At 45.2% G+C, this 21698-nt stretch overlaps 1 protein-coding gene across 1 annotated transcript in view; it reads left to right on the forward strand.

Annotated features, from left to right (window-relative positions):
- Window positions 1-5327: 5327 nt before the first annotated feature.
- The window catches only part of Oga (O-GlcNAcase), a 34849-nt gene continuing 18478 nt past the window's right edge, over window positions 5328-21698 (forward strand). The window contains exons 1-9 of the mRNA XM_021151373.3: window positions 5328-5397; window positions 5900-6160; window positions 10268-10319; window positions 10672-10769; window positions 12277-12407; window positions 12938-13109; window positions 15759-15857; window positions 17553-17837; window positions 19758-19916. Of these exons, the coding sequence (XP_021007032.1) occupies window positions 5346-5397; window positions 5900-6160; window positions 10268-10319; window positions 10672-10769; window positions 12277-12407; window positions 12938-13109; window positions 15759-15857; window positions 17553-17837; window positions 19758-19916 (1309 nt within the window). The 5' untranslated portion in view covers window positions 5328-5345. The remainder of the gene's footprint in view (window positions 5398-5899; window positions 6161-10267; window positions 10320-10671; window positions 10770-12276; window positions 12408-12937; window positions 13110-15758; window positions 15858-17552; window positions 17838-19757; window positions 19917-21698) is intronic.

Here is a 21698-nt window from a genome sequence, read left to right on the forward strand (position 1 = left end):
GCCTCCCAAGTGCTGGGATTAAAGGCGTGCGCCACCATGCCCAGCTTCCTCCGGGAGTTCCTTTTTTCTTTTTCTTTTAAAGATTTATTTATTATTATTATACATAAGTACACTGTAGCTGACTTCAGACACACCAGAAGAGGGCATCAGATCTCATTAAGGGTGGTTGTGAGCCACCATGTAATTTGAACTCGGGTCCTTCAGAAAAGCAGTCAGTGCTCCTACTCACTGAGCCATCTCACCAGCCCCATTTTTCTCCTTCCTTCCTTCCTTCCTTCCTTCCTTCCTTCCTTCCTTCCTTCCTTCTTCTTTTCTTCTTCTTCTTCTTCTTCTTCTTCTTCTTCTTCTTCTTCTTCTTCTTCTTCTTCTTCTTCTTCTTCTTCTCCTCTTCCTCCTCTTCCTCCTCCTCTTCCTCCTCCTCCTCTTCCTCCTCCTCCTCCTCCTCCTCCTCCTTCTTCTTCGTCTTTAGGTGAATTGGTTTTCCTCAGGAGTGGTCATGGCCAGATGATTGTTAGGCCCAATTAGATCCCCATCCCTTTTAATTTTGAATTTTAAGCTAAAGGACCATTTTATTAGAATTTAATTAGGGAAAAAAAAAGAAAAAGAAACCAGGGCAGGCAAGTTGTAAATCTCTGTAGTCCTGGGAGGAAAGAGGTGAAGAAAAGCAAAGGCAATATCTTTTTGAGTTAAGGTCCAAGAAAGCTGGCAGGCTCTTCAGGGGAGGTTGGCAAAGAGCTACATGGAAGGGAGAGAGGAAGGTTTCCGAGAAACCTAGATAAAGCCTATGTCCGGGCAAGCATGCTTAGGGCTGGGCTGGTATCTGAAGAAGATCCTGAAAGTTATGACTAGCTTCCATCTGGATTCATTCATAAGGGAGGAGACGATGGCATGTAACAGTCTAGCTCTTGAGGCAGGTGGAATGGAATGTTCCACCCAAGGCCAGAGGCAGAACTTACAGTCCATTCTTTTGGAGAAAGCAGCTTTCCCTAAAAGGGCCTCTGCGAAGTCCTGATACTTCTGCCTTCTCATAAGGTGTTTTACACCTTAAAAAGGCTTTTTTTTTTTTTTAAAGATTTTTTTTTTAAGATGTATTTATTTATTTATTATATGTAAGTACACTGTAGCTGTCTTCAGACACTCCAGAAGAGGGCGTCAGATCTCGTTACAGATGGTTGTGAGCCACCTTGTGGTTGCTGGGATTTGAACTCCAAACCTTCGGAAGAGCAGTCGGGTGCTCTTACCCACTGAGCCATCTCACCAGCCCTTTTTAAAAGATTTATTTGGGCTGGCGAGATGGCTCAGTGGTTAAGAGCGCCAATTGCTCTTTCGAAGGTCCCTAGTTCAAATCCCGGCAACCACATGGTGGCTCACAACCATCAATAACGAAATCTGATGCCCTCTTCTGGAGTGTCTGAAGACAGCTACAGTGTACTTAACATAATAAATAAATAAATTTTAAAAAAAAGGTGGGGGGGCTAGTGAGATGGCTCAGTGGTTAAGAGCTCCAATTGCTCTTCTGAAAGTCCCGAGTTCAAATCCCAGCAACCACATGGTGGCTCACAACCATCTGTAACGAAATCTGATGCCCTCTTCTGGAGTATCTGAGGACAGCTACAGTGTACTTACATAATAAATAAATAATCTTAAAAAAAAAAAAAGAAGCCGGGTGTGGTGGCGCACACCTATGATCCTAGCACTCAGGAGGCAGAGGCAGGCAGATTTCTGAGTTCGAGGCCAGCCTGGTCTACAAAGTGAGTTCCAGGACAGCCAGGGCTACACAGAGAAACCCTGTCTCAAAAAAACCAAAAAAAAAAAAAAAAATCTTTATTTATTATATGTAAGTACATTGTAGCTGTCTTCAGATACACTAGAAGAGGGTGTCAAATCTCATTACAGATGGTTGTGAGCCACCATGTGGTTGCTGGGATTTGAACTCAGGAACTTCGGAAGAGCAAAGCTCTAACCACTGAGCCATCTCTCCAGCCCCATAAAAAGGCTTTACACACACACACACACACACACACACACACACACACACACACCTGTCGTGTGAGGTCAGAGGACAGCTTGTCAGGTGTCACTTTTCTGTCTCCTTCCACCATGTGAGCCCAGGCACCTTTATGCCACGAGCCAACTCACCTGCCTTGGTATTTGGCTCTTAAGGAGAGGCATTTGTGACATAGCCAGTTTTAGAGTTACCAGGGAAACAGCAGGTGAGATCCACAGCTGATTGTGAGGGAACAGCCCATCTTAAGTGGATACCTAATAGAATCAGTTTCATTATGTGGCTCAGGCTGACCCAGAGCTCAGATCTTCTGGTGTCTGCTTCCCCCAGTGCCTGGGGTGTAAAGCCCTGGTTGGTTCTTCCTTCAGCTGACAAAGTGGGCTAGCTCAAGGCTATCTGGGAAGTTTGTAGCACAAAGTTAGAGCAGACTCAGACCCAAACCTCTGCCTAGGGTGGCCTTGGAGTTAAGACCTGTGTGGTTTGGTGTGGTACACATGTTAAGAACTCTCACACATTTCAGGGCAGCCTCATCTACATTTTAGTTTCAGGACAGCCAGGACTATAGAGTGAGGCCTTGTCTCAAAAACAAATAGGGGTGGGAGATAGCTCATTTGGAAGTGCTTGTGTCTCAAGCTTGAGGACTTGCATGGGCCATGGGCTCATGACCCATCTTCTCCCATAAAGGTCTCCTTCTCTTTTCTCTTTCTAACCCCCTCTCTCCTGTACCTGCGACCCTCTGCCCAGTAACTGAAACCCTGCCCACCTCTATTCTCCCCAGCAATTGGCTGTAGCCATTTTTATTTAACCAATAGCTTTAAATTAGGGAGCCAGTAGCAGCTCTTGTTCTACTTGAGGATCCCTTGGATTTGGGGGCTAGTATTTAGCATTTGAATACAAAGCAGCACCAGTCCGACCCCCCAACACATGTTACACACGTCTGTGCACTGCTGTGTGCAAGTGCCCAGGAAGGCTAGAAGAGGGCATGAGATGCCACCGAGAACCAGAGGTACGTCACTTGGGAGGCAGAGGTAGGTGGTTCTCTGAGTTCCAGGCCAGCAAGGACTCCACAGAGAAAGCCTGTCTCAAAAACAACAAACAAAAATTCCCACCTTTCAGGTTTGGGATGTAGCTAAAGGAGTAGAGTGTTTACCTAGCATTTACGAGGCCTTGGGTTTGGTTTCCACACTGAAGGGAAAATAGATGTTCTTCAGCTGGCAATGGTGGCTGACAGGGATGATTTCACACTACCCCAGAGCTCCTTAAAGAGAAACTGTCTCAAAAAGGGAAATGGAAGAAACAAACAGAACAGAAGGAAACAAGCTGGACATAGGCGGGGCATCCCTATACAGCAAGCACCATGAAGGCAGAGGCAGAGAGGGGAGGAGCAAAGAGTGTGAAATTACTCAGTGTTCCCTCTCTAACTATGGAGAGAACTGGTCAGAGTACCTGCATGGGAGGCTGGAAGGGAAAAGAGAAGGTACTGCTCTCGTCCAAAGGACTTGAGTTCAGTTCCCAACAAACACCTTCAGTGGCTGGCAACTGCCTCTTCTGCTGCCCCACCCCCAGCAAGCGTGACACAGACACAGACACAGACACAGACACACACACACACACACACACATTAAAAACAAAAAAGTCTTAAATGGGGCTGGCAATAAAGGGGCTCGCCCAGCTTGAGCCTGACAACCTGAGTTTGATCTCCAGGATCCACAAAGGGAAGAGAACTGACTTCCTCAAGTTGTCCTCTGACTGCCACATGGGCCATGGCCTGTGAACCCACACAAAATAAATAAGGCCACCAAATCCCTGGAGTGTTTGTATAACACGTACAAGGCCCTGGGTTGGATACCCAACACTGCATAAACCTGGCAAGGAAGTTCTCGCCTGTAATGTGCACCCCTGCAACGTCCCTGGAGCTACAAGGTGGGCTACTGCGACGAAGTATTAAAAAAAAAGACTACTTTTTATTTTTATTTAACTTTCTTTCTTTCTTTTTTATTTGTTAGATATTTTCTTTATATATATTTCAAATTCTATCCCGAAAGTTCCCTATACCCTCCCTCTGTCCTGCTCCCCTACCCACCCACTCCCACACTCCCGCTTTTTGGCCCTGGCATTCCTCTGTACTGGGGCATATAAAGTTTGCAATACCAAGGGGCCTCTCTTCCCAGTGATGGCCGGCTAGGCCATCTTCTGCTACACATGCAGCTAGAGACACGAGCTCCAGGGGGTACTGGTTAGTTCATATTGTTGTTCCACCTATAGGGTTGCAGACCCCTTCAGCTCCTTGGGTGCTTTCTCTAGCTTCTCCGTTGAGGGCTATTCCATTTTATAGACTGTAAGCATCCTTCTGTATTTGCCAGGCACTGGCATAGCCTCATACAAGACAGCTATAACAGGGTTCCTTCAGCAAAATCTTTCTGGCATATGCAATAGTTTGACTGCTTTCTTAACATTGAACATGAGAGGTTTCCCAAACAGGGCAGATTTTTTTTTTTTTTTTTTTTTTTTTTTTTTGTCTTTTTGAGACAGGGTTTCTCTGTATAGCCCTGGCTATCCTGGAACTCACTTTGTAGACCAGGCTGGCCTGGAACTCAGAAATCCGCCTGCCTCTGCCTCCCGAGTGCTGGGATTAAAGGCGTGCGCCACCATGCCGGGCGCTGGCAGATGAAACGTCAAGTGTACTCTGAGAGACTACAGGAGGCAAGCCCTTAAGAGGCAGGGTTTCCTTGGAAATGCTGATGCTAAGGCTAAAAGGGTCATGTCCCTTACGCACACCGCACACTCTCCATCGTCATAACAAACTCGCCTTCCACTCTCTTCTACTTTTATTAGACGTTTGTTTTCCCTGTGCTTGGAACGCAGTCTTTCTTCTCCACACTTAGCCTGATGAATTTCATATCACAGCCTCTCCCAAAACAAACGTAGGGCTCACTCAGGCAGAGACGTAACAGCAGGTTTTAACCATATTATGAGGTCATAATGGTCCCAACAGCCCAGGATGAGGCAAACTCAATAAACAGTTGACTGCTCAATTTAAAACACGGTTAACTCCGAAGACGGGATAGAAGAAACAATGAGTCAGGACAGAGGCGTGAGCTGAGCTCCTTGGCATGGTGTCTTCACAGAAGCAGACGTGGGTCAGGCAGCCTCGATGAGCCAAACTGGTACAACAATCTCCAAAGTAGGTCAGTGTCTCCTACCACTTTAAGAACCAGAAGCATCGTCCCGGCGCCTGCGCACTGAGAGGGTAAACACCTCCTTTCCGCCCTCCCCCTCCTTCCTCCCAAACTCCCCGGCCGGCCGCATTCTCCCATGTTCCCCTCCTCCGGGTGGGGTAATGGTCCGATCTAGAGTGTGGCGCTCATCCCGGAGGGTGGAGAGCCAGAATGGTACGTCCCACCGCCGCACACCTCCGCGGTGTTCACGGCGCCCTTTGTCCTTTTTCTCCCCTAGCAAATAAAGCGTAATGGGCTGATCCCAAGGAAAGGCGGGGGAGCCGGGCTGGGGACCGGTCTGAGCCGGTCTGTGGCGCAGGCGCAGTGCGGATAAACAGGAAGCGGGCGGCAGAGGCAGCGGCTGGAGCTGCTTAGGGACTCCGGTGGGGGAAGAGAGCCGGAGACGCCGGGCTGTCCGGAGGGCGGCGGGCGTGGAGGACGAGCGAAGGCGCCTCCTCGGCTCTCCTTCCGTGGAGACGCGGCGGCGGCCTCGCCCTCCGCTTAGGCTCCCGGTTCCCAGCGCGGGCGGAGGCAGCGGCTGACAAAGGGCTCGAGCCGGTGCCGCCGCCCTTCTCATCCGGGCACTCCGGGCCCCCGCCGAGAGGAAGGGGGAAGGGCGGAGGGGGAGGGGAAGGAGCCCCGGAGGCGCGCGTTCGGAGCCGCGGCCCCTTTGCAGGGCTCCGGGCCTGTGGCCCAACGGACCGAGGCCGAAGGGGAGCGGTGGCCGGCGGCAGGAGGATGGTGCAGAAGGAGAGCCAGGCGGCGCTGGAGGAGCGGGAGAGCGAGCGCAACGCCAACCCTGCCGCCGCCTCGGGGGCGTCGTTGGAGCCGTCGGTAGCTCCGGCCCCCGGAGAAGATAACCCATCGGGAGCCGGGGCGGCGGCCGTGGTCGGGGCGGCCGGAGGGGCCCGCAGGTTCCTGTGCGGTGTCGTGGAAGGTGAGTTGGCCTTCCAGCCCCGCGTCGGTGTTCAGCCTCCGTCCCCGGGAGGGGCGTGCTGGTGACTTTCCCCGCAGCTCCCCGCCCCCAGGACGGGAGGCGTCCGTCCTTGCTCACGGGGGGTTAGGGGGAGGACGCGAGGAGACAGACGGTGGGCATACTTCTTTACCTTCCGGTATGTCACGGCTTCGGAGACTCCGGGCTATGGAGGAGCCTGACCCCACCCTCCTCTGGCTTAGAGCCACACAGATTTGTCGGAGGAGGAGGCGGTGGCAAGGAAGGAGCCTGTGGTCCGGCTGTGGGCTTCACTTCTTTGTACCTTGGGATCTTAGTCTGCAGAGATGCCTGCTTTTAATTGAAATTTGTGCAGCCCTCCCATCCCCCGCCCCCATCCTTGTAAGGGGGGGGGGGGAATCAGCCCTCACAGGCATGTTTTTACGCGTGAAGGAGCGCAGTCAGCTTATAATATTACAAATTCCTTGAGGCTTAGAAAATTGTTTTGTTTTTATTTTTATTTATTTTTTTGTTAGCCAGGAAGCCTCCTTCACCTCTTAAGACTCACTTGCAGCCCAGAAAAGTATCATCCTTTAACAATTGCTGTTTTTTTGACTTGGGAGTGTGTGTAAATACCAGTATATCATATCACAGAGCATAGTATCTGTGATGTGGAGTTAGAATTCAGTGAAAGTCTTCATTTAATTTCTGTCTTCTCATTTACAGTTGAAAAGGACGAGGGCGTTTTGATAGTGAGGGAAGATGCCGGAAGATCTTAATTACAATTTCTGAAATAGAATGGGTAGATACCGAGCTCAGGGAAGCTTAGTTCTTCCCTAAGCACACCGTAATTTGAGTTTTCTTATGGCTTTTTTTGTTTGTTTGATTTTTGTTTTGTTTTTAGTGGCAAACTCAACATTTTCTAGTTTTTCTCTCTTTATTATTATTATTATTATTATTATTATTATTTGTTTATTTATTTATTTTACTGGAGAATATAAAAACTAATACTCAGGACTGAAGAGATGGCTCAGCGATTAAGAGCTGTTCCAGAGGTCCTGAGTTCAATTCCCAGCAACCACATCCATGGTGGCTCACGACCATCTGTAATGGGATCCGATGCCCTCTTCTGGTGTGTCTGAAGACAGCCACCGTGTACTTGTATGTTAAATAAATACAATCTTATTTAAAAAGAAAAAAAAAAAACCAAAACATTTTAAAGACTAATACTTAAACCAAAAGGGATAAAGTCAGGCTCACCTCCTGGTTGAGCGCACCAGCTTTTCCACTGTCGTGGAAGACCGAGGTCGGTCTGGTGGTTGAGAAAGGTTAATTGGAGGGAGAACATTCTTGGCAGGAAGACATGGAACAGCGGGGCAAAATTTGGGGGAGCACGGTTGTTCCCGGAGCCCAGATTTATGAAAACATGAGTGCTTTGTGTGTTATACATACTGGGCTTGCTGAAGTACAGGCATTTTTAGGGGGGAAAAAAGTGGATTTTTTTTTTTTTAAAGACATCACAGTTTTATTTCTGACAGAAACCATGGGTCTGAAACGGGTTATACAGAGTGCCTGCCTGTTGTTAGGCTCGGCAATCTTCTGTAAATGAGAAAAGATGGAAGTCCTATTTGTGGGCAGGGTCTCCTGTAGCCTAGGTGATCCAGGAGCTGGCTGAAGCACAGAACGACCTTAAACTTGTTATTTTCCTGCCCTCTGGAGTGTCTGGGATTACAGACCACCATCCTACTTTAGGTGTAAGTTTTTGCTGTTGCTTTTTTTTTTTTTTGGTTTTTCGAGACAGGGTTTCTCTGTGTAGCCCTGGCTTCCTGGCACTCACTTCGTAGACCAGGCTGGCCTTGAACTCAGAAATCCGCCTGCCTCTGCCTCCCGAGTGCTGGGATTAAAGGCATGCGCCACCACGCCCGGCTTGCTGTTGCTTTTTGTTGTAAATTTCCCTACACTATCCCAGTGTGTCATGGCATTCAGTTTGAGGCCATCTTGTCATACAAGAGTCTTTATTGTATTGTCTAAGATCCTAGGATGGGGAAGGGGAGGAAGAGAATTCTGGGGGAATACAGAGAATTCAGAACTAGCCGTGGGTGTTGACAGTCTGTAATCTAGGGTTGGGAGGCCAGCCCTGGCAACAAAGTAAGATCTTGTTTTAGCAACAAGAAGTGAAAGGAGGTCGCTTACTGTGCCTTCTCTTGGTAGTACTACAAGTGAATCTTCTTTAAAGTATATTAAAACAGCTCTCATTGGATGGTGGCTTACACCCTTGATCTTAGTGCCCTGAAACAGAGGCAAAATCAGATGTTTGTGGATTTTTGAGGCCAGCGTGGTCTACAGAGCAAGTTCCAGTGCAACCAGGGCTGCACAGAGAGAAACATTGTCTCACAAGAAAAAGAAGCAGAGAAACTAGAGAGATTCACTGGGCTTGATGATGCTTAGATGTCATTCTTTTGGGGGTGCAGATGATCTGCCTAAGATGGGAGTATTTTGTAGGGAGGTGGGCATGATAGGAAGCACAGCAGCCTGTGCAGATCAGAGGCAGTTGGAAGGAGCCATTCTCTTTCCACCATGCCGTCCTTCCCGGGGTTGTCAGGGTTGGCCCACACCTTTATCTGCCCTGCTCTCTCAGTTCCTAGAGTGCTGGCTGTGACCATCTCCATGGTGCTGCTGAGATCTTGCCTCTTACTAGTGATGAGGCTGAGGCAGGTTGAGGGCGAGGTTAGGTAGGCTGTGCGGTGGTCGAGTGCGCTCGGGAGCTTCAGTGCCGCTTTGCTCATCAGTTGGTGTTTTAGTATTTTAAGTATTTGCAGTTTTCATTTAAGTGCAGAAATAGCTGTACCAAAAAGAGAAGTTTGTTTCCTGCACTGGACACTAGGAAGTCAGTTCTGTCCCTAACTTCATTTCATATTTGGCCGTGGAATTGAGGGCTTGAAGGTTTACTGCTGAGGAGGGTTCGGTGCCACTGTTGGGGCTGTGAGTGTGATTGCACCCGCACCTCCTTTATTCATTCACTGATCTCCTTTGTTGTAGGAACTTTTTAAAAAGGTGATCATAGCCAAGTGTGATGATTCACACCTGGAGTTTCAGCACTTAGAAACAGAGGTGGCAGATGGCTACAAGTTCTAAACCAGCTTCCATTAAAGAGCAGCTCTATTGCAAAGTTGGGTATTTAGGTAGGTGGGGTCTCGCACACCTTTTTCTAATTATTTGATCTTATTATCTTGTTTAGCTCTTAAAGTCATCCCTCTAGAAGTAATTAAGCTGCCTTTTTTAGTTTTTTTGAGACAGGGTCTCATACTGCAGCTTAGGTTAGCCTGGAAATACATAGCCTGGACTGGCTTCAAACTACTTCTGCCTTGGCCTTTTCTATACTGGGACCACGGGCAGGGCCACGATGCCTGTTATCCTCTTCAGTGTTAATACTTCGGTTTACTCTGCTTAATCTCCGGTTGTAAGACAGAGTTACTCTTTAAAGTCTCCTTCAGTGAGAGTGCATGCCTGATATGTTCCAGCATTGAAAACAAATTATGTGTGTTTTCTTAGGTGAGTAACTGGGAATGTGGGGTCTTGTGAATACTATGCCAGTGCTCTGTCACTGCATCGTATCCTCAGAAAGAATAAGCACTCTCTGGTCCTTATTTCAGTCAGTAAAGAAGGTAAGTTTGGGATCTTAATAGCGGCCCCGTGCTGTGCATTGTGATGTTCCCTGTGCAGGATTTGCTGCAAATTTCAGGGCAGCCTGGAAAGTTGTAGGCCATGCAGGGCTCCATAGTGAGACAAAACCCTGGTTATATATAATAAATGTCATTGCAGGAAATACAAAAATGTATATGAGCAGTGAGGGAATAATTGATCTCAGATAAACCATGTTTCACTAAATGGTTTTCAGATCCTGGTGTATTCTGTGCACTTCTATAAGACGGTGCTGGGCTTCAGACCCAGAGCCTTTGGTGGCCTGGCTGTTTCCCCAGTACACACCACATTATCAGCACCTCTTCATTTTTTGGGGAAGGGATTCTGTGTTTTGTAATTTTTTTTTTTTCAGTAAAACTGGACCCCATTTTGAAACCTGAGAAAATTTTTATTTTTCTTATAAAACTCTAGGGTTTTATGGAAGACCTTGGGTTATGGAGCAGAGAAAAGAGCTCTTTAGAAGGTGAGTTGGGTTATGTGAAGCAGAGGGGGCTCTGAGACACTGAGAAGCCTGTTGTTAGCCTAGGAGTCACTTTCTTTCAGTCTTTACAGCTTTGCCTAGCCTAGTGGTTTTCAAACTTTTCATGGGGAAATTGAAGAGAATTAAAGGGGCTTTGCCTGCTTTATTCAGAGCTAAATTGTTCAAGATTTGACAGGTTGACATACTTGGTAATACTTAATTTGTTAAGATTCCATTGATAAGTAGAATATTACTTTGTCATGAGATAGAGGTACACAAAAAGTAGTAAAAATTGAGGTTAGGAGCCAGGCTACTATTGCTGCCTACTTATGCATATGTCTTTTTTTCTCTAAAGGCTTCAGAAATGGGAATTAAATACATACTTGTATGCTCCAAAAGATGACTACAAACATAGGATGTTTTGGCGAGAGATGTATTCAGTGGAAGAAGCTGGTAATCTCTGTGTGTGCGTGTGTGTGTGTGTGTGTGTGTGTGCGCGCGTGCGCGTGCGCGCATGCTCTCGAGTGTGTGTTTGCAGCCACCTGAATTTGCACACCTGTGCAGGCAGGTGCTTGAGTGAGTATGGAGTTGGTTTTCTCTTCCCAACTGAAGGTTCCAGGGATTGAGTTCTGTCTGTCAGACTATGTGGCAAGTACTTTTATCCTTAGCTATCTTGCTGGCTTGGTGACAACTGTGTGAGTTCAAATTTGATCTCTGAATGGGAGAGGTAGTTTAAGGTAGTTAACACTACACTTACTAGACATTGTATTTTATGAGTAGTTTTATCTGGTAATTAGTCTGTGAGCTAGAGAGAGATTTGAAGAGTGGTACTAAACGTCCACTAGTAGACGCAAACAAAGTAGTAGGCAAAATACTGAAGGAAGCCAGGATAGGATTTGGACAAAGAAGTAAGGCAATTGCTTTGAGTGCAAATTTAACGGACTCTTCAGGTTTAAGTAATGGAGATTTTTTTGTATAATTAATTTGAGGCATTGTCTTAGTTTTCGGTTGCTATGACAAACCATGGTGATCATGGCAACTTATAAAAGAATGTTCTAGAGGGTTAGAGTCCATGTCCACAGGGAACGTGGCAGCAGGCAGGCAAGCTGGAGCAGTAGCTGTGAGATCACATCTAGATTCACGAGCTTGAGTCTCAGGGATCAACTGGAGGTATACAGGCTTTGAAACAAGACCATATCCCCTAATTCTTCCCAGACAGTTCCACCAACCAGGGACCAAACCAAGAATTCAAACATGAGCCTGTGGGGCCATTACTTATTCAAAGTACCGCAGGCACGGTGGGGTGGCACACACCTTTAATTGCAGCATTTTAAAAACAATTAAAAAAACCATGCTCTACCATATTAAACTTGTTTGTCCCTTGAGGGTAAGAAACTTTGAAAATGAGGGGAGAAGTTCTCTTTGTGAACTTCTGTGTGTGTGTTCAATGTCGGTCTTACTTTATAATCCAAGCCTGCCTGGAATTCACTTCAGTGTGTAGCCTAGGCTGACTTAAACTCAGTCTCCTGCTTCAGCCTCTTGAGTGCTCTGATTTTGGGTGTGAGCCAACATGTTGGGCTTGTGAGATTTGTTCTTTTCTCCTGGTGTGATCGGTTACTTTAAGCTTGTGCCATTTTGTATGGCCTGTTACCACATTAGATAGATTTTTTTTTCTCTTTGTTATTTTGAGACATCACTATATAGCCCAGGTTGGCCCTTGAATTTGTTTGCTATGTTTTTGAGGCTGGTCTTGACTTGATCTTCCTGCTTCAAGTGCCCAATTTCTGAGATTACCAGGGTGTACTAAAATACATTACAGGAATGTGATACTTTATACATTTTAACTTCTAAAATGAAAGAACTTTTCCTTTGCTGTGAATGGAAGAAATGATTTCTTCAGTTACAAAGTAAAGTTTTAGTGTTCCTGTTGCTTTCTAAAATTATGGACTCTGTTCTCTAGAGCAACTCATGACTCTGATCTCTGCCGCCCGAGAATACGAGATAGAATTCATCTATGCTATCTCGCCAGGACTGGATATCACTTTCTCTAACCCCAAGGAGGTATCCACATTGAAACGCAAATTGGACCAGGTAATTCTTTTTTATTTTCTTGACTCAATATTGAAGTGGAGGGGTTTTGTTTGTTTTGTTTGTTTTGGGGGGTGGCGTCGTCGTTTTGCTTTATGATGTTAAAAGGAACTCAAGTTTTGGGTAGAGAAGCATTTGTCTGTCTATTTATTTATTTATTTGGTTTTTCGAGACAGGGTTTCTCTGTGTAGCCCTGGCTGTCCTGGAACTGACTCTGTAGACCAGGCTGGCCTTGAACTCAGAAATCCACTGCCTCCCGAGTGCTGGGATTAAAGTTATGCACCACCACCCCCTCATTGATTTGCTGCTTTGTATAAGCATTAATCATACAGTCCAGTCCAAAATTAAAACTGGGTCCCAAACACCAGCTATATTAACTTAGAGTGGTTGCCACTGAAAATATAAAAAGATCAGATATGCTTTTTTTATACCAAGTAAAATATTTGCTTTTCAGATAACCATTAGTAAATATTCTTAAAAGAATTTTTCCCTCTTGAGATAAGCTAATGATCATGTTGGTTTTCTTTTCTCAGGTCTCTCAGTTTGGCTGCAGGTCGTTTGCTTTGCTTTTTGATGATATTGACCATAATATGTGTGCAGCAGACAAGGAGGTGTTCAGTTCTTTTGCACATGCACAAGTTTCCATCACCAATGAAATTTATCAGTACCTGGGAGAGCCAGAAACCTTCCTCTTCTGTCCTACAGGTATTATATAGAATAACTTTGGGTTTAGTTAGTCTGGAGATAACTTAGAAAGGACCCTTGTGCTGGACCTATTGCATCCTGTTCTTTGTGAATGAAAGGAGGAATGCTTTTAGAAGACATTTCTCAAAATCTTACATAGGAAAAAATTAGGACCTTATAATACCAAAGAAATAAGTTGGAGATGTTTTGTGCACTTAGTTTTCTAGAAGTATGTAAACATTACATTGTCAGTGTTACAGGAAATAGTATTGAAATAAAAGCTTGAACACGTCAAATTCTCTTGCTTTTACCTTAGTCCTGTCTCACTCCCTCCTACTTGTTCCTCTTTCTGCCCATGGCTCTGGTCTCTCCCGTTCTCACTCCTCCCACTCTCATGGAGCCTAGAAAGTGCAGCAGCTGTACTACATAACTAGCTCTCTCCCACTGAAAGAGGTTCAGTCTTCTTCAGTCACCTCTCACAGGTCACCTCCACAAACCTTGTTCACTTTCCTCTCTTGTTCAGGGAGAATGTTAGTTGTAAGACATAATTCAGTCAGAATTCTTTTTTTTTTTTTTAAGATTTATTTATTTATTATATGTAAGTACACTGTAGCTGTCTACAGACACTCCAGAAGAGGGCGCCAGATCTCGTTACAGATGGTTGTGAGCCACCATGTGGTTGCTGGGATTTGAACTCTGGACCTTCGGAAGAGCAGTCGGGTGCTCTTACCCACTGAGCCATCTCACCAGCCCTAGTCAGAATTCTTTTTGGTGGGGGTATTAGATTTTGGTCTCATGGATCACAGGCTAGCCTCAGACTTTTGAACACCAACCTGCCTCATTCTCCCAAGTGTGTCTGGGATGGATACAGATGTGCGTACAGATGCATAGACCACATGCCAGGCTTAATAGTTTCTTTAAAATTAAAGTTTTGTAAAATTTTCTGAAATAACTTTCTAATGACTGAGATCATAAAGATTGCTTGGTACTACTGAAAACATCAGGATTTTGTTTAACAATTTATTTATTTATTATATGTAAGTACACTGTAGCTGTCCTCAGATACTCCAGAGAGGGCATCAGATTTTGTTATGGATGGTTGTGAGCCACCATGTGGTTGCTGGGATTTGAACTCGGGACCTTTGGAAGAGCAGTCAGCGCTCTTTTTTTTTTTTTTTTTTTTTTTTTTTGAGACAGGGTTTCTCTGTGTTCCCCTGGATGTCCTGGAACTCACTTTGTAGACCAGGCTGTCCTCGAACTCAGAAATTCGCCTGCCTCTGCCTCCCAAGGGCTGGGATTAAAGGCATGCGCCACCACTGCCTGGCTTCAGTCAGCGCTCTTAACAACTGAGTCATCTCTCCAGCCCTGGTTTTGTTTATTTTTAAGATACAGGTTCCCAAAGCTGAGTAAGGCTGTGGTACATAGGGATTGTGGGCTTAGCTTTTTCAAAACCTACTTTAATAAGAGGTTGGTGTGTTTTGTTTTGGTTTTTTGTTTCTTTGTTTTTAAAGATTTATGTATTCATTATATATAAGTACACTATAGCTGCCTTCAGACACACCAGAAGGGGACATCAGATCCCTTTACAGATGTTTGTAAGCCACATGTGGTTGCTGGGATTTGAACTCAGGACCTCTGGAAGAGCAGTCAATGCTCTTAACTGCTGAGCCATCTCTCCAGCCCTTAATAAGGGTTCTCAAACATGCCAGGCTCCCTCCTAGCCCACCACCCAAGTTAACAGGGTAAAGCGGGTTGTGGACCTGTTTAGAAGTAGTTCTTTGGGGCGATTACAATCTTCGTTGTCAGCAGTCCAGTCTTCTAGCAAACACCAACCCAAATCAGTCTGCTTGCCTGACACCCGCACACGAATCAGCATCAGCTTTGGCATCTCGATCCAGAATAAACCTCCGGGCTCTGCCAGAAGCTGCCAGAATATCTTTAGTTCTTTGGCGAGTTATTCTGTGAAGTTGCAGTGAGTGAAGATCAGCAACTTGATGCCAGGCTAGCCAGTATATGAGTGTCCACAAAGACTGTCAAACCAAAGCAAAGGGAACCAATGCGATGGCTTCCTCCACAGCCTGTGGGGTCCTATTTATATTCTTTCTAAATATCATGTATCCAAAAACACCTCTCAATCGTGTCTGCTTCAGCAAAACATCCTTTCACCTGTCTGCCACAGCAAAATATCATTATGACCTAACTGGGTCTCCAAAGAAACCAGAAATTGCCACATCACAGGAAGGTTCTCTTTGGTTTGGTTTGTTTCTGGAAACTGGGCATGGAGATGATGTCAGTAACCTGAGTGCTGGGGAGCAGGGCAGTGAAGCCCTGCCAGGCCAAGGCTAGTGTGGGCTGCTTACATCCCCTGTTCCCCAAAGAAAAGAGAAAGAGGCTCCATGTAACAAAGGCTGCTCAGTAACACCGCTGCTGAGTCTAGACTGGCACAATGGGAACTTCCTATCTTGGGCTCTGGAGTTGAGTTTACAGGCAGGCACACCACCCAGTTTGAATGTCTGATCATATGTAACATCTGCTTAAGTTTACTCCTTTCATGTATGATACAGAACCCTTTATTGTTTGAATAAAAATAATACAGAATTTGTAAGCATTTTGCCCAGTTACAAATGAGCACTGCAGTCCTGATTTATCTTTCTCCCCTTGTATGTTCAGAATACTGTGGCACTTTCTGTTACCCAAATGTACCTCAGTCTCCTTACTTGAGGACTGTGGGTGAGAAGCTTCTACCCGGAATTGAGGTGCTTTGGACAGGTAAGTCCTTAGGAATCTGTCGTAAAGCTTCCATTACCAGGGATTAGAGAAACTGGTCTCTTTTTATTGGGTAAATATAAAAGTATTATCTTTTGAGACAGGGTCTTGCATTTTCTGTGTAGCCAAGGATGACCTTGAATTTAACAATTCTTACTTCCCAAGTACTGGGAATGCAGCTATGTCCAATGCACCCAGTTTCACCCAGTTTCTGTGATGCTGTGGATCCAACCCAGGGCATCGTCTATTTTGGCAACTCTTAACTATTTAGCTGTGTCACTGGACTCTTAGGAAACTTCTGTTTTATAAAATGAGTTAAAGGATATGTTGCTGTGTTATTATTTCAGCAAGAAAAATGGAGCAAGCCATAGTGGCACATACCTTTAATCCCAAAATTTGGAAAGCAGAGGCCGATGGATCTTTGTGATTTCAAGACCAGCTTGGTCCACATAGTGAGTTTCAGGACAGCCAGGGCTGCACAGAAGAGACTGACTTAAAAAAGAAAAAAAAATTTAAAAGAAAAATTGAGCAGCTGGGTGAGGTGTGGTACACAGTGGTTGTTCTACACTTGGGAGGCTGGAGCAGGAGGATTATTAGACTGAATACAACCTTATACATAACTGAAGAGAAGGGAGGCAGGGGAGATGGGATAGAGTTTAGCAGTGTAGCTATCAGCTTACTACATGTGAAACCCTGGGTTTAATCTCCATTGCTTCAGAAACGAGGTTGGTGGAGAGAGGAACTTTGAAATTGTGTACATGAAGAAAACAAAGCTGCTTATGTACTTTCAATTACTTTATTGCTCAGTTTCTGTAAGTGGTGTATGTGTGATTACATGTGTCAGGGTACACGTGTGGTGGTCAGGGAACAACTTCTGACACCATCTCTCTCCTTAACCAGCCGAGCCATCTCCTGAGCCCAGGTCGTATTTAAATCTTTCATTACACATGAGAGAGACTGTGTGGACCCTCCATTCCCTGACCCCTGCCGTGGGATATGTATGTAGGTTAGAGAGCACTCTATGGGAGCTGAAACCGTCTGCCATTAGGGTGCTGGTCGTCGGCTTGGTGGGCAGGCGCTTTTATATACTGAGCCATGCTACTAACCTTCCCAGCGTATTTCATCTCATTACAGTTTTTAATTTTAATGTTTGAACGCTTGGCTGAATGTACACCACATGCCAGAAGAGGGCATTAGATACCTTTATAAATGGTTGTGAGCCACCATGTGGTTCCTGGGAATTGAACTCAGGGTCTCTGGAAAAGCAGCCAGTGTTCTTAACCACTGAGCCATCTCACCAACTCCTCTTTTCATTTGATGTCTGTGTGTGCACGCTTGTGCACAGGCCAAAGACAACTTGTGAGACTTGGTTCTCTCCATCTACCCTGTAGATCATGGAGCTTGAACTCAGGTTGTCAAACTCGCCTTGGAAGATCTATTTATTTTCACGTTTATTTTACCTGCGTGCATCTGTGTGCATGCTTGGTGCCCATGGGCGTTAGAAGGCACAGATTCCCTGGAGTTGGAATCAAGGATCCTGAGGAGTTGCCATGTGCGTGCTGGGAATCTAACCCACGCTCTCTGCAAGGGTAGCAATTGCTCTCAGCCACTGAGCCTGCTCGCCAGCCCTGCTGCAGTGCATGTTAAGAACCGCATAGGAAGTTTCGTAAATAAGTTCTTTCAATAAATTATTTCTAGGTCCAAAAGTTGTTTCAAAAGAAATTCCAGTGGAATCTATTGAAGAAGTTTCTAAGATCATTAGGAGAGCGCCAGTGATCTGGGATAACATTCACGCTAATGATTATGACCAGAAGAGGCTGTTTCTGGGCCCCTACAAAGGAAGATCCACAGAGCTCATCCCACGGCTAAAGGGAGTACTAACCAATCCAAATTGTGAATTTGAAGCTAACTACGTTGCCATACACACCCTTGCCACTTGGTACAAGTCAAACATGAACGGAGTGAGGAAGGATGTGGTGATGAGTAAGTACCGGGGGTTGGTGGTGGACTGGGGCTTGGAAGCACTGTTGCTCTGTGTCTCAGTACAGCCTTCGTTACAGTGTGTCTTCATCTCTTACCTCCATACATAACCGAAAAAGACTGATGCCCTTGCACAAGTTACTAATTAGAGTTAAAAGTGAGAATGTTGACTGTGTATCGACATGCATTTAATGATACTGTGTGCCAGGTGCACCTTCCTGGGTGTTGAGTAGGAAGAATTAAGTGTACCACTCTTGAAAAAACAGTCAGTTCAGGAAGACATGCAGGTGTCTGTAGTGTCTGTCATGCTATGATGCCTGTCTGCAGTATGGTAGCAGGAAGAGAGAGAACTTGCAGTGTTGGCAAACAGCTGACAGGCAGTTGAGCTGGATTAAGTATAAGGAGAGTTGCTGTGTAGGGGCTCAGTGAAAAATACTGGTCATAAACATTTGAAAGTTAGAGCAGGGTTAAAGATGCTACTTGTGTGAGCTAGCAACCTGAAATTCCGTGCCTGGAACCACAGAATGGAAGGAAGAAGGAACTTGACAAAGTTACCCTCTGGTCTCCATGTGTGTGCCAAGGCATCCGTGTGTGCCCACAGACACTGGGTACACATAGTGATAAATACAATTCTTAAAAATTTGAAGTTAGTCTGAGGCAGGGTTACTGATGACATTTGGGGTAGGAGTCCTTTCTGTCATGACACATGGTGTATGTATGTAGCTATAGTCTGTGCCCTTGCAATTTTTCATTGAGTTGAGGCCTTTAATGGCTTGGTCATTGCTGTTTAACTCCAATAAGAGACACAATTAGGAGTATAATGTGCATGTATGGTGTTTAACTCCTACATATTTTAAGACAGAGCATGATAACATTTACATGATAGATGTTAGATTAGCCAAACTCAGATGTGCTTCTCGCTAGAGTTTCTGAATGCCAAGCTGACTTAGGCCTGTCCACTCAGAATTGTATGGCCTTATGCCCAGTCTGTGGGTAGTCCCGCACTCAGAAATAGAGGCAGGCAGGCAGATGTCTGAGTTAGAGACCAGCCTGGTCTACATATCCATAGTTCAGGGACAACCGGTGAGACCTTACAGAGTGAGATCCTATCCTGAAAAAAAGACAAAAAAGACTATACCTTAGTGATTTTGTAACAATGATGTTATAAGAGCTTGAAGACTCAGGTGTGTTTTCTTTATGTAAAGGTTAGTGTAATGTTTTTATTTAACCTTGCCATCTCCTTATTGGTATTAGGTGAACATGTATAACCAATTTTTCTAATGATTCTAACATACTTATTTTAGTTGGAACCTTAAGCAGGTAAGTGACTTTGTAGGTGGTTATTGGAAGATCTGATATTTGTGGGTTTTTTTTTTTTTTAATTTTTGATATTTTTATTACATATTTTCCTCAATTACATTTTCAATGCTATCCCAAAAGTCCCCCATAGCGCCCCCCACTTCCCTACCCACCCATTCCCATTCTTTTGGCCCTGGCATTCCCCTATATTGGGGCATATAAAGTTTGCAAGTCCAATGGGCCTCTCTTTCCATTGATGGCCAACTAGGCCATCTTTCGATACATATGCAGCTAGAGACAAGAGCTCCGGGGTTCTGGTTAGTACATCATGTTGTTCCAACAATAGGGTTGCAGATCCCTTTAGCTCCTTGGGTACTTTCTCTAGCTTCTCCATTGGGAGCCCTGTGATACATCCAATAGCTGACTGTGAACATCCACTCCTGTGTTTGCTAGGCCCCGGCATCGTCTCACAAGAGACAGCTATATTTGGGTTGTGTTTTTATATTTGAGATTTGTTTGTGTTTTGCTGCTCTGAGCTTACTACAAGTGAAACGTAGGCATCCATCTTCACTTACGAGGAGGTTTTCTAATAAAAACTATTTTTGTGCTTTTTTCCCCTCACAGCTGACAGTGAAGACAGTACTGTGTCAATACAGATAAAGTTAGAAAACGAAGGCAGTGACGAAGACATTGAGACTGATGTTCTCTACAGCCCACAGGTGGCTTTAAAGCTGGCCTTAACTGAGTGGCTGCAGGAGTTCGGCGTCCCTCATCAGTACAGCAGTGAGTTAGGCTGGGGAGGGCGGGCTGCTGCCAGGGTGAAATACTCATTTAACTCCATTTTAGTCCACTAGTTCTGGGTTTATGTTTTATTTTGGATTTTATAGTCACTTAAGTATACATACGTGTGTGTGTGTGTGTATGAGTGGTTGTGCAGGTGCACATTTGCTTGTGTATGCAGGTGCCCGAGGGTTGGGCCTGGGTGTCATTCCTCAGAAACTGTCCACCTTGGGACTTTGCTTTTTGATATGGTTTCATGTATTCCAGATTGGCCTCTAATTTGACATGTAACCCAAGAAGAACTTGAATTTTTGTTTTGCTTTGAGACAGGGTTTCTCTGTTTACCTGGACTTCACTCTGTACTCCAGGCTAGCCTCTAACTCAACAGATTCCCTTGCCTCGGTTTCCTTTGTTCTTGGAATATAGTAGACCTACCTGTTCTGCTACACAGGCCTTTTATCAGGGGATTGGATTACAGAGTTGTCACAAAAGTACAGTCATGCCCCTTACTTTAGATCCACTAAGCAAAGTGTAATTGAGGTTTTGTGTGTTTTGTGTGTTTTAAAGCTGGCATGTAGCCCAGGTTGGCTTAGAACTTGCTGTGGAGCCACAGATGTCCTGGAGTCCTTCCTACTCCTCCTGCCTTGCCTCCCCAGTGCTGGGACTTTAGGCATGTATTACCATGGCCAGCTCTTTAAAATTTTTTTAATGTGTTTGAGTCTTGTGCTTGCATGTATGTCTGTACAGCATGTGTATCCAGTGCCAGTGGAGGCTAGAAAGGGGTGTTGGAGCCTTTGGAACTGGAGTTACACATGCTTGTGAGCTTTCATGTGGTTTTTGGGAGCGGAATCTGGGTTTTCTAGGTAACTGTTAACTTCTTTTGAGGCAAGGTTTTGACTTTGCTATGTGGTCCTTGTCTGGCCTGCAACAGTGCTGGAAATAACAGGTGTTTACACTGTGCTCCGCACGAGTAATTAGGCTTTAATGGCATAGTAGTTAAGAGCACTTCCTGCTCTTGGCAGACAGAGGTCCTGGGTTCAGTTCCCTGTACACATGTCAACGCACAATCATCTCTAACCTCAGTTTGAGGAGATGGGACACCCTCCCGGGCTCTGAGGGTACCAGCGTGCACACAAGCATGAATGAATGAGTGTGCTCTTATAGGCAGTGGGTTCTGCTGGAGTTAGAGTTAGATGTAGTTGTCAGCTGCCTGATATGGGTGCTGGGAGCTAAACTCTGGTTCTCTGCAAACACAGTACACCTACTTTCTTTTCTTTTTTTTTTTTTTTTTTTAAAGATTTATTTATTATATGTAAGTACACTGTAGCTGTCTTCAGACATTCCAAAAGAGGGTGCCAGATCTGGTTGCGGATGGTTGTGAGCCACCATGTGGTTGCTGGGATTTGAACTCTGGACCTTCGGAAGAGCAGTCGGGTGCTCTTACCCACTGAGCCATCTCACCAGCCCCCAGTACACCTACTTTCATTTTGAGACAGGGTCTCACTTTGTAGCCACTTGTCCTGGAGACTCACTGTAGGCTAACCTTGAACTCAGGGAGATTCTGTTCTGCATCTTGAGTTGCTGATATTAATAGCATGTGCCTCTATGCCTGTCCACAGTATGCAGAAGGGTGTGCCACCATGTCCACTTTTTGTTGTTGTTTTTCTTTTTTTTTTTTAAGATTTTATTATATATATATATGATGAGCATACTGTAGATGTCTTCAGACGCACCAGAAGAGGGCATCAGATCCCATTACAGATGGTTGTGAGCCACCATGTGGTT

This window comes from Mus caroli, unplaced genomic scaffold (assembly GCF_978045245.1).
Source record: "Mus caroli unplaced genomic scaffold, Mus_caroli_1 scaffold_20, whole genome shotgun sequence".
In the NCBI taxonomy this organism is placed as follows: Eukaryota; Metazoa; Chordata; class Mammalia; order Rodentia; family Muridae; genus Mus; species Mus caroli.